This window comes from Neopelma chrysocephalum, unplaced genomic scaffold, assembly GCF_003984885.1.
Source record: "Neopelma chrysocephalum unplaced genomic scaffold, ASM398488v2 Primary Assembly neopelma1_71, whole genome shotgun sequence".
Taxonomy (NCBI): domain Eukaryota; kingdom Metazoa; phylum Chordata; class Aves; order Passeriformes; family Pipridae; genus Neopelma; species Neopelma chrysocephalum.
In genome coordinates this window covers 15,976,810-15,993,560 of record NW_020897731.1, presented here as the reverse complement: position 1 = coordinate 15,993,560, position 16,751 = coordinate 15,976,810, and the positions used below count along the sequence as shown (strand labels likewise).

At 35.0% G+C, this 16,751-nt stretch overlaps 1 protein-coding gene across 4 annotated transcripts in view; it reads left to right on the top strand.

The window, feature by feature from the left end:
- The window catches only part of ATP8A1 (ATPase phospholipid transporting 8A1), a 117,651-nt gene that overhangs the window by 31,883 nt on the left and 69,017 nt on the right, over positions 1-16,751 (top strand). For 3 of the 4 annotated variants that reach the window (XM_027686321.1, XM_027686322.1, XM_027686324.1), the window contains 7 exons: positions 2,805-2,916; positions 3,769-3,934; positions 5,811-5,938; positions 7,600-7,677; positions 11,447-11,535; positions 12,067-12,111; positions 14,673-14,745. In XM_027686321.1, the coding sequence (XP_027542122.1) occupies positions 2,805-2,916; positions 3,769-3,934; positions 5,811-5,938; positions 7,600-7,677; positions 11,447-11,535; positions 12,067-12,111; positions 14,673-14,745 (691 nt within the window). The remainder of the gene's footprint in view (positions 1-2,804; positions 2,917-3,768; positions 3,935-5,810; positions 5,939-7,599; positions 7,678-11,446; positions 11,536-12,066; positions 12,112-14,672; positions 14,746-16,751) is intronic. The other variant, XM_027686323.1, reaches the window with a different exon arrangement.

Below are 16,751 nucleotides of genomic sequence, written 5' to 3'. Positions count from 1 at the left end.
CACTGAAGAGCAATTAAAAAAAAAAAAGTTTTGTTTTTTCTTTTGGATACTCTGTATTCAAGGAGGTAGAACACCACTACAGTTACTTTGGCTTTAGCTAAATCTGTGGACTAAAAGAGGCAAAATTTCTCTTGCTATCCTCAGCTTTTGAGTGAGCTAACTCTTAACTCCAAAGTGTGCAACTCTTTATTAAGCTCATGAATATACAGAAGGATGTCAACTTGGTTTTAGTCCATGAAGACAATTAGCTAAGAAAGGAGAAAAGTTCTTTAGCCTGGATTAATTTGAAATTATGACTAAGCAGTGGCTCAGATAATGGTGAGGGCATTGTGCAAAACAAGGGCAGATACTGGTTATCCAGACCTAAAATAAATTCTTTCCTGAAGACATTCTTAAAATTTTGGATAAGAGTATACTTGTTAACAAAATTATTTTGGTATGTAAGCTTTCAAATGTGTCTTAGAAATTACCATCTCTTTATACACCCCTAACAGCTCTGTCAGGAAAGTATTCTGAAAGGATATTTCCCCACTGAGAGCATCGCTTACTGAATGCTACCTAAACATGTTGCTGAGAGTCATTAGTTATGTAGAATACAAGAGAAATCAGATGAGTTGGATCAGTTTTGAGAAGGCTGAGGCTGGGAAATAAGACACTTGAGATCTGTCAAGTCATCACACCATGACCTCATTAGTGGAGTATGATGACAGTGTTGAGGATAAGTAGCATAATACCTGGCAGATCTGAGCTTGCCATGCCCCTGGTTGCTTTGCTGTCTGTTTTCATCTCCTTGGTCTGTGCACAAGTTTTGCTGGAGACAACTCCCACTGGCTGCAATCCCAGTTCCCTCCTGATTGTCTTCCCAGTAAAAGACTTGAGAATAAAGTCCTGTCTAAGCTGAAGAATGCTATCTATCTGAGAGCCACTGTCCTGATGGAGAAAAAAAAAATCAATGTATTCTGCAACAGAAGGGACTTAACTACATGTTCTTCACAGTTTTTAGAAAGAGAAAACAGCGGAAGATCAGGAAGTGGCAAAAAGAGTCTTAGAACTCACCTGATTCTTGAAGAAGTAGAAGAATTAAGAGTTGAAGGTTTTGATTTCTGATTTCCTCTCATTTATAGGAGAAGGGACAGAAAGTCTTTTGGCATTCCAGAGAAGGTCCACAGTTCAAAACGTTTCCAATTTATCTATGGGAGACTTGCATATAGCCATAGAGAGTTATTTTCCTTTCATCTTCTATGGCATTCATGTTAGTGTTAATAGACTGAAAATGTCTTATTAGTTTTGGAATGATAGGTAATCTTTATTCGTTAACTGAAATGTCTGTCTTGTGTTGATGAATGATCCTAAAGCCTTAGAATGGTTCTGATCAAGGAATGCAAATAAATACAAGTGCAGAAATAATCTTTTTTGCAACAGGGGTCTCTCTTAATGATTCTTGAGTAATTCAGACCCCAGAGGTTCCTTTCATACTTGAAAAGACATTCAGTCTCCTAATTTTGCCATGATATGAACACATCTCAAATACAAGAGCAGCGAAGTTCAGATTTAGAAAGTAAGTAAATATTGGTAAATATGTTTAATATCGGTAAATATGTTTTAAATTTCAGTTTTCTTTTCCAATACGTTCTTCTAATGCAGAGCTTGCACTTAGAAATTGTTTTCCTTGGCAATATCATTCAGCATTTCAGTTGCTGAAATATACTTTGTTGCTGGGGAAAACAATTCCTTAAACAGGCAGTATGCTCTCTACTAGTTTCCTAGAAAGTAAGTGGACTAAGCTGTAGTGGGGTGGTGGTTGTTAGTTGTTTGGTTTTTATAGGAAAGCACTCAAATATTTTTCCAGAATAATTTTTTCCTAGTTTCTCCAAGAACTGATTCCAAAAAACTTGTTTGTCACTGTTAATTTTAGGAGAGGAATAATGTGTTGTTTCCTCTTTATTTGCAGTCTTTGAATCTTAAAAGGTTGTGTAAGAGGAGGGAAGGGGACATGATGATCCAGAAGAAATTATTACCTGAAACTCGCTCACTGAGACTGACTGTACTCTCTGTGCTTCCCAAAATGTTACAAAATATCATGGCTTTCTCAGACACTTTTTATCTTATATATCAGAGATATAGTTGCTGTCGTTAATCAGTTTATTTGTGAACTTCATAATGTGTTGGTTTAGAGACAGTAGTTTTAAATAAAAATGCCAAACATTAGAGCACTTTTGACAAGTCTGAACTGGTAGCTGTATTTATAGAAAGAAAAGCGCCAAAATAGGGCATGATTGTCCAAAGAAAAGAGTAATAATGATCTAATATTTTTATATTTTAAGAAAAAAATTGAGCTACATTGTGAGGTCAGCTGTCTGAATTTAAGACAGTTAAATGTTTCCAATGTCTTCTGAAGGTTTATTGCTTCTTTACTCCATGCAGTTCTAAAAGAATAACAGAAAAAAATTTACCTGGTTTTGCAGTTAAAAGAAAGTGCATGAAATATTAATGTGAATGTTAAATAATTGTGTTAATAAAGGATACTTATTTCACTGGAAGAGTGGATTAAGCTAAGAATTCACAAAATTACTTCATTTGAAAATTGCTTTTGAACATCAATTTTTTTAGGAGAAAATTTAGAAAAAAGGTTTGTAGTCATAAATCACAAGAAAATTAGACATTTTTAGTTTCTAGTATGCTTGCTTGGTAATACATATTAAAATTAGTAATCCATAATAAAGATTAAGTGGTAGTAATATTTTTGGAAACTTGTTTTAAGTTTGATTGTTTTAATGTTAAAATGACAAACTCCTTCCTTCTAGTACTGTTCCACTGGGATCTGATCAGATTCTTCTACGAGGAGCTCAGCTGAGAAATACTCAGTGGGTTCATGGGATAGTTGTCTATACTGGACATGACACAAAACTTATGCAGGTTTGTCACTTGGATTTTCTCTAAACTGTTTTGCTACCTTAATTTACCATTCCGCAGTACAGAAAAGCCCTTCAGAAAACATGGCTTGATTCAATATAGTAGTACAATGTCAGTAATAGAGCATCTTTCATATGAACTAAAACCAATAAAAAGAAAGCAAGTTCTTTTTATTTTTAGTCACTTAGTCACAAAGTAACTTTTCCATTAGTGAGCATATTAATTGATTCTATTATGTAACTTCTGTTTTGAAAACTGTTTTATTAGCAAATTGGATCATCATAGTTTTCCTGTTCCTCTTTTTTTATTTTTGACTGCTCCTAAAACTTTGGAGCTTTTCTTGTGGAGCTTTCTTTCAAGTACAAAGGTAAGCATTCTTGTCAGAAAACAAAATGAGGAGGGAAGAGACTGAAATTACTTTGCTTAGTGTGTTTTGAAATACCAAAATTGAGATGCATTTGTTGAGAAAAAAGAATGATTTCAGATTGGTCATGGATGTCTTATTTTTTGCTTTCCCTATTGGTAAAATAGTTCCTTGAGAAAGTGTATTTGTATTAGCAGTTGTCTTCTACAGCACTGATATAGTATATGCACATTCATTTTTAATGCTTACCAATAGCTGTTACTGTTACGAGTGTTCTGTGTGATTGTTTCAACTGCTTCTGACACAAATCTAAAGCTTTAATTCATAGATCTATACGCTGCTTTTTTTTTTAAAGTAAAACAGGGCATTTTTATGATGATGTATTTGGGAGAATATTTAGAAAAGGATGCAGTAACATGTAGTTTGAAAAGCAAGAACCATTTCACTGCATCTAATATTTAATAGCCACTGTTGTTTTTTGTCTTTTGCAGAATTCAACAAGTCCACCTCTTAAAATGTCTAATGTGGAACGAATTACGAATATTCAGATTTTGATTCTGTTCTGCATCCTTATTGCCATGTCTTTGATCTGCTCTATTGGTTCAGCTATATGGAATCGAAGGCATACTGGAAGAGACTGGTATCTTGATCTAAACTGTAAGATGTAAAATAATATTTTGGTATTCAATTGCCATTTGTATTTGGAAAGCAGGATGATTACCATCCTTTGCACAGTGGGGTTTTCTGTCACTCTCTGTTCTGGTTGTTGACTGAAGTCATTAGGCCAGGTATATCTCAACAAGTATAAAATTTACCTTGTTGTGCCACCTAAGGTCTTGCTGAATTCAGCATGGGTGAGATTTGTTGTTTGCCTCTACATCTTTCACTACATCTCTGCAGCTCAGCAAAGTCTGTATCAGCATTCCACTGGCATGAACAGCCAGCTTCCTAAACATCAGACTAAAGCCACTTTGAGCTATTAGCAATAGATTACATTTAAAGCTGCAGTGACTTTTCTGAGTTTTTAAACTCACTTCTCCCAAGAAGTGATGCTGTAGCTTTATGATTTTTACTATACAGAGATATAGCTAATTATCGGCTGCAAACCTCAGATCTTAACAGACTTTTTGTAAAGACAGATAAAAGAGACAAAAAGTTCTCATCTAACGTATTATACTGGACAGCTGTGCTTAAGACGGATGCAAGACAGTGTGATGTTATTTAGGCCTTCACAGCAGCATGCAACCTATTGATATAGTTTGACCCTCTGTGAGGAAACTAGATTGAAAGGAAGTTTTCATTAATATGTTTTGTGGTCAGTTATTTATGTTTCCAGAATTTCTTATTGTGGGCCTAAAACCTTCTTTACTTAGGCAGTAGAACCAGAACTAGACTTTCTGCTTCTGAAACAACAGTCTTGAGTACAAAGCTTCTGGATGTAGTCATCCAAGTAGGGATTATAGGTATTTGGCCAGTTTAAGAAGAAAAATCTTGGCATTCTGATTTGAAGGCACTCAAAGTTTTTGTGTCTGCCTTTAGGATGAACTGTTATTTACTGGGAACCTTGCTTCTTTTTAATGCTGAGGAAGAAACTTTTTTTTTCGTTTTTTTAATTAAGACAGTTTTACCAGTATCTGAATATTATTTTATTTACTGGTAGACATAGGTAAATATTCTTCTTTAATCTTCTTTAATCTCAGTAGTCATTATTGAGAATATCAATGTCATGGTGAATGTTAGCTCTCTGTTTTTTATGTATTTCATTTGATGCTGGAATTTATATTAATGAACATATCCAAAAGCTTCTATCCTGAATCTTAGAGTAACAACCAGATCCACATTGCATAGGCAGTGTAAACCTATCTGATGCTGTTTTTCTGTGAGATATTTTTGAATACAGACAGGCAGGCTCCATCTTTTACTGTTTCGCTGTACTGGAAACCAGACTTTCCCATGCACATTCTCTCTGAGATGCTACTGTTAGAGTTATCTAAAAGGAAAAAGGAGTATAAAACTGCTTGACATATATGTTAATATTCACATTTCCAGTTGTTTTAGAACTTCCATTAAACTCTCTAATTTCATCTCTTCCTTTCATGGAGTGTGAATTTACCTTTCTCATAGTATTTGCTGGGTTGAGAGTATACAATTATATGAGAGTGAATAGAGAAAAAATTCATTCCACTATGTATTTCCCCCTTTCACAATATAAAACTGTAAAATTTTGAGTTTAGCATTTGATTGTGTATATAGATATTACCAGATTATGACCTTAAAGTATAGCAAAAGAGAGAATGACTGGTAAGTTTGCTTTTCAGAAATTAGAGGAAATTTGAACTCCACTATTATAATAGAGATCCGTAACTCTGAGGAAGGTCATATTTATAGGCAAGTCATACTATAATTAATTCCGAAGTTTCTTCTTAAACTCAGAACATTTTAAAAATCAGCAGTTAATGAAATATTCTGAATACACTGTCTATATGTACTTCCAAGTACAAATATTCATTTGATTTGCTCTGGTTTTTGGCAGATGGTGGAGCAAGCAACTTTGGATTGAATTTCTTGACTTTTATCATTCTCTTCAATAATCTTATTCCAATCAGCTTGTTGGTTACGCTTGAAGTTGTTAAATTTATCCAGGCATATTTCATAAATTGGGTAAATATTATTTTTATAATATTCATTGACTTCTAAAATCAAGTGGTTTACAAGTAAATGAAATGATGGATTGCTTGTCTATGTATACCTTTTTTTCAGACTTTCTTTAAATGTACATAATAAAGTATGCTGTTTATTTATTATTACTGGACTCTGAAAAGGTAATAATAAATTGTTTTATTTATTGCTCTTATACCTGCACGAGATTGATTTTTTGAAGCTTGTTTTTGTGCCTTTTTACTTGCTTGTTATTGATATTCAGGTATTAGTTTCATTCAGAATGATCAGAAGAAAGTGTTTTGCCGTCCTGGAGAGTTTTGTCCAGTTTCATTTCTTCTTTCTAAACTTACTCCATGTTTTGGTTTTTTTTTTTGGCATCTTGCTGATTTTTTCCCAGCACCACCATAGTTTAATGGAGTGGGATTTTTTTGTACAAACACAGTGTCTGTTAGTATTATCACTTAGAAAATATATAGACTTCATTTTGGCATCCTTTAATTTTTTTTTTTGATGAATTAATGGGGGAAAGAAGGATTTACTCTGTTTACTCTTTGGGGTGGGAGTGAGATATTCTCCTTAGAGCCATGTAAGCATGCCTTCCATTTTTCTGTTTTTTTCCAAATGCAAATTAATCATTCCATTCTGAACGCTTTAATCTGATTGCCTGATCAAATGTGTGAAATAGATTATTGTGTGTGAGATATCTCATGCAGATACAGATAATAATGTATGTGGAGTAGCAGGTGAAGCATATGCTTTATTTTAAAAGTTAAATACTTTTTATTTTAAAAGATAAATACCTTTGTGAGCAGTCAACTGGTTTTGATTTCTTAATTTTTTTTGTCCTATAAAACAAATTGTTGACAAATATGAGAATACAGTTAAAGTCTTCCTTTATGTTCTGTATTTTAAAATAAATATTCAATAAGACCCACCCATTCTGAATGTGTAGATTGCAGCTGTTTATATCAGAAATATGAAAGGCAGTTTTAACTTCTTGCCCCAGTAACATTTAACTTGTCTTAATCTGGGTCTCTGGACATTTATCTTAAACATTTTCTCTGTGTTTGTGTAGATCATATTGGTGTGGAGAAGTTGGTCATCTGCAATCTGTTGCACTATATTGCTATATTTCACAATGTTTTAATCTTTTACTGTATTTAAAAGTAAATTTTGATGTTTATTTTTTACCAAGTAAAAAGAAAAAAACCCACACCACTTACAATGTATCTTACATTTATTGTGTAGTCTTAAATTTATCCTCATGTTTTTATCTCAAGATATATTTATCTTGATACTTAGAAATGATTGGTTATGCGTACAATAGAAATAGATGACTGACTTCTTTCTAAGAGTTAGTGTAGTATTTCTGCTTGTTGCTAAATTCATTTTAGATGCATGAGTACAACAGTTTTTCAATAATACAGATCACGAGAAATAATCTGAGTAAAATCTCTCATAAGAAAATCTTGTTTCTTCTGGGGACTCTTAGAAGTGACCTGACTGTGTCCGTGGCTTGCCATATTGAAATCATCTTAAGCAGATCTGTTCGTGTTTGGTCTTTTCTTCTACACTTGGCTTTTCTATTTATGTACCAGATTTTTTATAAGAAGTTAGGGAAGACTAATTTTTAAATACATATACTTTTTTTTTATCTGTAGGACATAGACATGCACTATGAACCTACAGACACTGCTGCAATGGCTCGTACTTCCAATCTCAATGAAGAACTTGGACAGGTAGAAAAAAAAATTACTGATTCTAACCCTGTGTATTGAAATTATTCATGTGAAGACTTGTTTCAAAGTATATTCTTGCCTTCGTGTTTACATATTTCTATTCTCGTCATTTTGTCAGATAGTTTTAAAAACACTTTGCAATATGAGCAAATTACATTTTTGAAACCAGTATTAAATGAACAATCACTGTATCAGTGTGGATGTGGTAATCACAGGAGATTTAAATGCATCATTAAAATTACAAAATCAGAGGAATTTTGAGCATTAAGGCTTTCTGTGGCACAATATTTAGTCTCAGTATATACTGTTATGATGGTGCGTGTCTTCAGTATGTCTTTTTTTTCCACACACTCTGCCTTGCTCAGAAGAGACAGTGAGTATTCTCTAGGATTGAATCACAATTGTATACATGTCCTCATTTTCTGCCACTGAAGACTGAAAACCATGAATGGAATGGGGGCTCATGGCTGAATTAAGCCCTGAAAATTTGGGGTTGTGGTGGGTTGACCTGGACTGGATACCAGGTACCCACCCAGCCACTCTATCACTTCCCTTCCCAGCTGGACGAGGGAGAGAGTAAGATGAAAAACAACTCGAGGTTATGGATAAGGCAGTTTATTAAAGCAGAAGCAAAACAAAAGCTTGCCCGTGCAAAAGCGAAGCGGAAAATAACAAGTTTTATTCTCTGCTTCCAATCAGCAGCGATGGCCGGCCACTTCCAAGAAGCAGGGCTTCAGCGTGCATAATGGTTCCTTAGCAGGCATAAAAGACTGTAGTGCGTTGACCCTGGCTGGATGCCAGGCACCCACTAAAGCTGCTCTCTCACTCCCTTCTGCAACTGGACAGAGGAGAGGAAAAAAAACAACGAAGAATTCATGAGTTGAGATAAGAGCTGGGAGAGGTCACTTACAGTTCACCATCAGCGGCAAAAGAGACTCAAAGTGGGGATATGACTTAAATTTATTGCTAACAGGTTCAGACAAAAGAGTGAGAAGTAAAATAATCTCAAAAACACTTTCCCCTCACCCCTCCTTCCTTTCATGTTCTCCCTCCTCCCCCTCAGCGGTGCAGGGGGATGGGGAATGGGGGTTACAGTCAGTTGTTGTTTCTGCCACTGCTCAGGGAGAGGAGTCCTTCCCCTGCTCCCATGGAGTCCCTCCCATGGGAGACAGTCCTTCACAGACCTTTGTGGTGTGAGTCCATCCCACAGGCAACAGTTCTTCATGAAACTGCTGTCCTGTAGGTCACTCCCCCACGGGGTGCAGTCCTTCACAGATGAGCTGTACCGACGTGGGTCCCCCACAGGGGTCACAAGTCCTACCTGGGAAAAACCTGCTCCAGCGTGGGCTTCCCTCTCCACAGGCTGCAGGTCTCTGGCAGGACCCTGCTCCATCTTGGGCCTCCCACAGGGTCACAGCCTCCTTCATACATCCACCATGGGCTTCCCCATGGGCTGCAGGTGGGTCTCTGCACCCCGATGGTCCTCCATGGGCTGCAGGGGCACAGATGCTCCACCATGGTCTGCACCATGGGCTGCAGGGACCTCAGCTCCGATGCCTGGAGCACCTCCTGCCCCTCCTTGTGCACTGACTTCATTGTCGACATTGTTGTTCCCATGTTCTCACTCCGCTCTTTCCTGGCTGCAATTTTTTCTGTGCAACAACCTTCTGTTCTTAAATATGTTATCACAGAGGCATTATTATCATTCATAATTGTCTCGGCCTTGGCCAGCGGCAGGAAGCCCATCCTGGAGCTGGCTGGCATGGGCTCCAGCAGACAGGGGAGGCATCTAGGAGCTTCTAACCGAAGCCACCCCTGTAGCTCCCCCACTACCAAAACCTAGGCACAAAAACCTACTACAGGGGTTAATTCTTCATTTTGCTTTAGAGTTCTCTTTTAATACTGTAAAATCAATTAGACTTTTCACAGGAGATCACTTCTGTATGTTCTTCCTGTTATGGAAGTATGACTTTGTAGAAGTGTGTCTGAGGCACAGGGTAGTTCTAGAAGCACTACACGTTATATTTGCTGTCTCGGTCAATTGTGTTTACAGTCTTGCTTTAAAAACATGCTAAGCTTTTTGGTACACTGGTGATGGGAAACTGTTTCTCTGGAAAAAAATTTACATGCTTGTTTAATTGAATTGTGATATAAAAACAAGTATGCACATTGTTGCATTTCCTAGCCTAGAAGTTTTCATAACTAACACTTTATTGCATGAGAATGTAAAAGTTGTTTCTAGCTTTCCAAAAGCAATAAATAATAAGATAATTTTAGCCATATAGCCAAGAAGTCTTAGGGACTAATACTTAAGAGATGTACCTTTTGGGAAAACTAGTTGAAGATTAACATGTTCTGTGACTGGTCTGCATAGAGGACAGGGCCTGTGCCTGTACCTGCTGGGCTTAAGATGTATATGCAGAAAATTTTGTTCTTTTCTTGGCCTTAAAAGGGAGTACAAGCTCCTCTAGTGGGTAAGAGTCTCTGTTGAATCTTAACTTTCCTTCTCTTTCATTTTACACAGTCTGTTTTTTCTGTCTCTGTAGTTATTCAGATTCCCAGACACATTCCTTCTTTTTGACTTCAGTAATTTTTGTCTTCATTTCTTAGGTTTGTCATAATTTTCCTTCACCATCAAGAGATAGTCAGACTTCTTTGGATCTCCACTTTCACTTTTTTGACAGATTCTTAATTTGAGCAGATTTTTGTAGGGAGACCAGAGGACTCTATTAACAAAAAAGAGCAGGTTTCTGCTTTGAAATATATGAGGGCAGCACATAATGAAGAGAAGATTTACCCCAAGAGATCTTCAGGTTTTAAGAAAGGAAAAACTTTGGTGTTGGGGAAAAAAGGTTTTCTTAGCTGCAATTCCCGCTTTCCTAATCTGCCCCCCCCAAAAAAAAAAAAATTTGAGGCATAAACCTGGCACAGAAAATTTCTTCTAACTGCTGATTTGGCTAAGTCATAATCCCTTGGAAAAATTATTGCTAATACATAGCCTTATTAGTTCCAGGTAAAATGTAGCTCATCCCTAATCAATAATCCCGGGAATTTTTTTTTTAATGAGAAATAAATTTTACTGAATTGGAGTTTACCTTTGACTAATAGAACCTTTGGTTCATCACAGATTACTTCATTTCTTCATATATTAACTTTTTTCTTAAAATTAGGTTTAAACTAAATTTAAATATATCACAGATTCTTGTATTTCAGGTTTGAATTTTAGAGTACTTTAGTAGTTTCTGGAATGGATAACATTAGGGAAATAGGAGACCTGGAGTAGGTAGAAATGAATATATGTCCTCTATTCCTGTAATTTGACATTTCTAAACTGTTGCTTTTTACTAATGTTTTGGCTTTAAGAAGATATTTCTATGTGAAAAAGATGGGTTTAGGAATGCACATAGATACTTTTTTTACCATATTACTTTCTGTCAGAAATGTAATGTTTTGCAAGCAGAGTCATTGGTCTTCACTAGTTTCTTGCTCTTCGATAATGCATACAGTGAGGAGTAGTTAAGTATAGTGCCGTGCCCTGAAGCAGGTTTATGTTTCCTGATGTTTCAGTTGATTGATCTGTTTGGAAATGGGTATGAAGGCTGTGCAACTGCCATGTTTATGTACTGGTTTTATTGTTGGGGATTTTTCTATAAACTGTGAAAATTGCAGAACCGGTAAAAATATTTAGTGTGTTGATAGTCATGTATTGTACTAGATGTGTCACTAACTGCCAAATCTTGATGTCTGATGAATTTTATCATTCATTTAGGTCAAATACATATTTTCTGACAAAACGGGTACCCTGACATGCAACGTCATGCAATTTAAGAAGTGTACTGTAGCAGGAGTTGCATATGGGTAAGTATTTTTATTCACTTTCTTTTATCTATGTGCCTCTGCCTGTCCATAGGCATTTATGCATTAATACTACAGTTAAAATAAACTTACACCTGGTAACTAGCAGTCAGTTTGTTTGTGACTATGAAATGTCACTTACAAGAAGTATCAGCACTTCTGTCACGACATCTCCTTTTGCAAAGAGGAACAAAAATAAAGTTGAGATGCCAAAGGCTTTCTGCTATAAGGCAACTTTAGTATGCATGTTTTGGCTATCATATAGTCTGATTAATGTTGTTACAAAATAAAAGACTTGCAAAAATTTGGGGTTTTTTTAATTTATAAAGCCTCAAGAGAAATACCATATTTTTGCAATTTTCATTGCAACCTAGCCACTAGCAAATTAGTCTCTTGAAAAGGTTTTTTTTAGTAATTTTTTTAGTTTTTTTAGTTAATTTCATTAACTACTTTTTTAAATATGCAATCAATTTTTTTAGCATTTGTGATTCTATTTCCTCTCCCCGTTTCTATTTTCCCATGCTTCTTGTGCAGCCATTGCCCTGAGCCTGAGGATTTTAGTGTTCCTTCAGACGATTGGTAAGCTCTAAAAATAATTTAGTTTGTGCTGTTTGTTGAAGATTGAAGTTTAAAACCAGTGAGTAATATTGTTAGAAACAGAGCTAAATGTGAGATGTTTTACTACTGAGAAGTTATTTTAGCTTTGAATTGATGCAGACTGACAGTCTTAAACATTAATTTATGCCATCCGAATTCTGTGGCATTTAGGTTGTGTACTCTGAAATAGAATCGCTAATAGGATCACTGAAATATAGCGCAGTTATTCTACTGACAGTCCTGTACAATTCTGAATTGCTTATTAGAGAGAAAGTTTTGTCGTTTATTAAAGTATGTGGTATTACGGTCACATGATCACACTTTTCTACTGTTAGTAATATGTTAGAAATAATTGCTAACATGTTTGGAAAAAAAATCCATATTTGAGAGTGAAAAATCAGTAATGTTATTTTTAATATTTTACTTTCTACAGATAATTTTACAATATTAGTACTACCTAGTTCTTAACCAAAACTGAGATTAGAGCACCCAAATACACTTGAGACCAACATTAATCTCTAAACGAGGACCTCAGGAAAAAAAAAGTCCTGATTTCCTTTCTGCTGCCATCTGCATGGTGCCTTCATCATACGTTCTTAAACTAAATATTTGCAATATCATTCAAAATAAGCTCAAATACTTCAGGGAAGAAATGTCATTTACAATCTTTAAATAATCAATATTGTATTTATTGAAAGTGACAACAAGGTATGTCACACAAAAGAAGAAAAAGTAATCTTCGGTAAAGTAGAATTAATAATCCTTTCTTTAGATAAAAAAGAAAAAAAAAAAAAGAAAATTCCCCCCACAACACACAAAATGTGGCACACATGCACACCGAAAATCTTACCTGACCTGAAAATCCTCATTTGCTGTAGCAGCAAAATGTTTCTTAAAGATATGTAAGTGTGCCTAACTGCATAGAAGTGGTTTCATTAAAATAATGCAGTGTTTACATGAAATTAAGCATGCTTGCTTCTTAGCTATTTATGAAAATAGACTGGTTTTGACTAATATACACATAAAAATCTTTATAAGCACATCTGAAATGGATAAACTGGTATCTGAACTGTAGTTAAAAGAAAGAACTCAAACCAGTACTTCCCTTTTATAGGCATTGAACATCTTGTAAATACTTACAAAATAAGATAATAAATTTCTTTATGTATAAATCTATTGCAGTTAAAAAAATCTGTTTGTGGCAGTAACATTTCTAGTTCTAAAATTACTAATGTATTAAATCCCAAGTTTTTTAAATCTTTATTTTTTTTGTATTGGAAAGAATTGTTTTCCAGTTTGACATAACGTATACCTGCAAATGCTTTTCCTTATTTTAGCACTGACAATCTGGAAAATTTCTGTCAGAAAGCTTTAAGAAAACAAAGCTCAAAGCTTAGACTCTGAACAAATATAATGTTTCTAAAGATGTTAACCTTTGGCACTTCAAAATGTATTTGCCTTGCATTTAAAAAAGAAGTCTTGATGAATGAGAATGCTTCAAATTTCTCAGTTTAATTATAGTTAGAAAAAGTAGTCCTTGTAGTGGCTGTGTAGGGGAGGTTCTGCATTTTCTATTCCTCCATGGTAATTAGTGCAGGACTAAAACAGCTCACTTTTGGTTTTCATAGAGAATCTTTAGACTGCCTTTGATATATATGGCTTATCCTTAAACACCTAATGTGTTTACTCTTTTGTATGATTATGTGATCCAAGGCAAAACCCAAAGTAAATGGAAGAGAAAAAAAAACCAAAAAACCTTTCCTCCAACTGGGTTCACTGTTTTCTTTCACTCAAATTCAAACTCAACTAGATTGTCCTAATACTCAACAGTAAGCTGCAATAACAAGTCTTTGTAGAAGTATCTACATTTTTGAGCTCTCAGCTTCAGCCAGAATATTTGTGCATTTTGAGAGATGTTAGTGCATGGCTTTACTTCTCCAGAACCATCTCCTCCTTGCATCTCTTCAGTCCCTACTTCACCATTGTTACTGTGTCTTCTTTATCAGTTTAATATGTTCCCTTTTGGTCATCAGTTTCATGTGTTCCTTGTTGGTCATAAGTAATAGAAAACAAACCCTCTCCAAGCAGACTTCTCTGGTGTCTAAACTCATTTATTTACCTCTTTCAGCTATCAGATCTCCTTTTCTACAAACATTTAGAAACCTATTCCAAAACTGCTAATTTCTTGATAAAATATGATCTCTTTGGGCATTTATTTTCCTGAAACCCTTATACAATCTCATTCTAGAGATCAGAAGACAAGAGGGCACAGTCTTACATTGTAGATGTTATTTTTACTTCATCACATAAAGTCAGCAGAGAGACTTTTCTGGATTTAAATATATTTATATATATCAACGTTTCCTTAAATTAGATAAAATTTGGAGATGTGAAACAAGTACCTTTTCAATTCTTTTTCTCACAGTATGTGATTGCAGCCTTTACTGTAACAGCTATAACCCAGAATTTGTTTTTGAATGATTTGTATATAAATTGTTAAAATGATGCTAAAGGTGATCTCTCTTTTATTTAATTATTTCCAGGCAGGGCCCACAAAATGGAGAAGAAAAAACATTTAGTGACTCATCATTACTGGAGAATCTTCAAAACAATCATGTAAGTTCTATAGAAACAATTATCATTGGTTTGTGAAATCAAACCATTGCTTTCAGTAAGTTAAATGATGCCCCTAGAAGGAAGATAAATAGTGTATTTACACAAAATCAGCCTGACCTCATGGATACTTTTATAATTGTTGCTGATACATGTTAATTAGGTCCAGCTCTTTTTTTCCCCCTCTTTTTTTTTTTTGATGGTGTTATCCAGATGTTATAAGTCTGAAGTAGCCTTGTGTTCTTCATTCTGTGCGTGCTTTAATGGTAATCATGCTGTTTATATGATGTCGTGACATCCATTAAAGCTTTCAGGGTGAGTTAATTTACCATCCTGACATGACTTACCTGGGCTTATACAGGAGTCAAGAGTTAACCATATATATGGTTATATATAACATATATATATATAACAAGCATGTTTGTGTACATGCTTCCATTAGGTTAGATCTTCAGTTCAGATGATGAAATGAAACAGGCGTTTTGGAGGCTGGCACTTGCCCTAAAGAGATAACACATTTCTCAGGAAGTTAACAGCTTAGCTTATGAACAGACTAAGAAACAGTACCATCATTACCACTTTCTGTTTGTTGTTTGTACAAAAAATGTTTTTATCTAGTCATAACCAAGAACACCTACCTTAAACAATGTGGAAATAAATTACTCTTTTCTTTCCGTGAAATGTTTCTTCCCAGGAGGCTAATTCCAGTTTAACTGGCAAACCATGAAGCATTTTTTTGTTATAAATGGGGCAATCTTTAATGGTAGACACCTGACTGCAACTCTTAAGTGTATCTAAAGTAGAGGGGACTCATTACCTGCAAGGGCCATTTGTATTGTGTTAGCAATATAGATAGTAGCATAGTTTGAAAGAGGCATTATCTATTACTGCTCTTGTTTAAGTGTCCTTGGTGTGCAAGTGTTGAATCTTTAAAGTTTTCTGGTAGATATGCAGTATTAAATGTATATAATATGAGCATGAGAGCTATAAAAATGCATTTTTAAAAATCTTTAAAATTTGGACACACATTCAAAGAGAGGTTTCACCACTGTATTTTAAATGTGTTCTGAAGTGCTTTGGAAAAGAATGTAATTCAGCGTTCTGAATACCTCTTCAGGGATCTGGAGGCCCTCAGTGGAAGAGAACAGGAACTTGCCCCATTAGTGTTCCTGCATTATGGAATTAAGTTAGGTTTTCAGAGATTATCGTATTTTATAGAGTAATTGTAATGTTATTCTTAGCCTGCTATTAATCTGAAATACTATAAATATGCTACAAGAAACCCTCAGCTGAGATGGCAGCTGCTTTGAGGGGGAATGCTGGCATTTCTTTTAAACAACTATTCAGGAGTCAGTTCATTCATTTTGCAAATGTCAGCTGTACTAATAAGATTCTTAGCTGTATTCTTCAAATCCAATCAACTGTTTTGCTTATAGATGTTATTTTCCCCTCTTTTGGCTTAATAATTTTAAATTTTTTCAGCTTTGTACACTTTGGAGTGCCTGATACATTCATCTAAATGTCTTTCTTCAAAACAGACTGTCTGCTTTTGCAACATTTTCTCTGTGATTTTCGGTTTCTACATCTTTCTAGAGATTCTTAAAAAGTGTTGTCAAATATAGTATTAGACAAAAGTAAAAAAAAATTCTTTTTAGTAGAAAACCTAACATCTAAAAATTTGTATGAATAAAGTAAAAATCTTTCAATACATCATTCAAACTTACCTTCCCTAAAACATGTTTATTTGAATTATTCCATATTTCTTGTTACCTAATTTTGATTGTTATAATAGGAAATGCCACTAAATTCTGTTTATTTAGCCAGTATCTAAGGTGCCCGCAGATGATAAGATCATTATCCTTGGTGATTTCAACGCCAGAGTAGGTAAGAATTTTGAAGCCTGGAAAGGAGTATTAGGCAAGCATGGTGTTGGAAACTGCAACGATAATGGTCGACTTCTGCTAGAATTCTGTGCGGAGCAACAGTTCACCATCACCAATACTATCTTT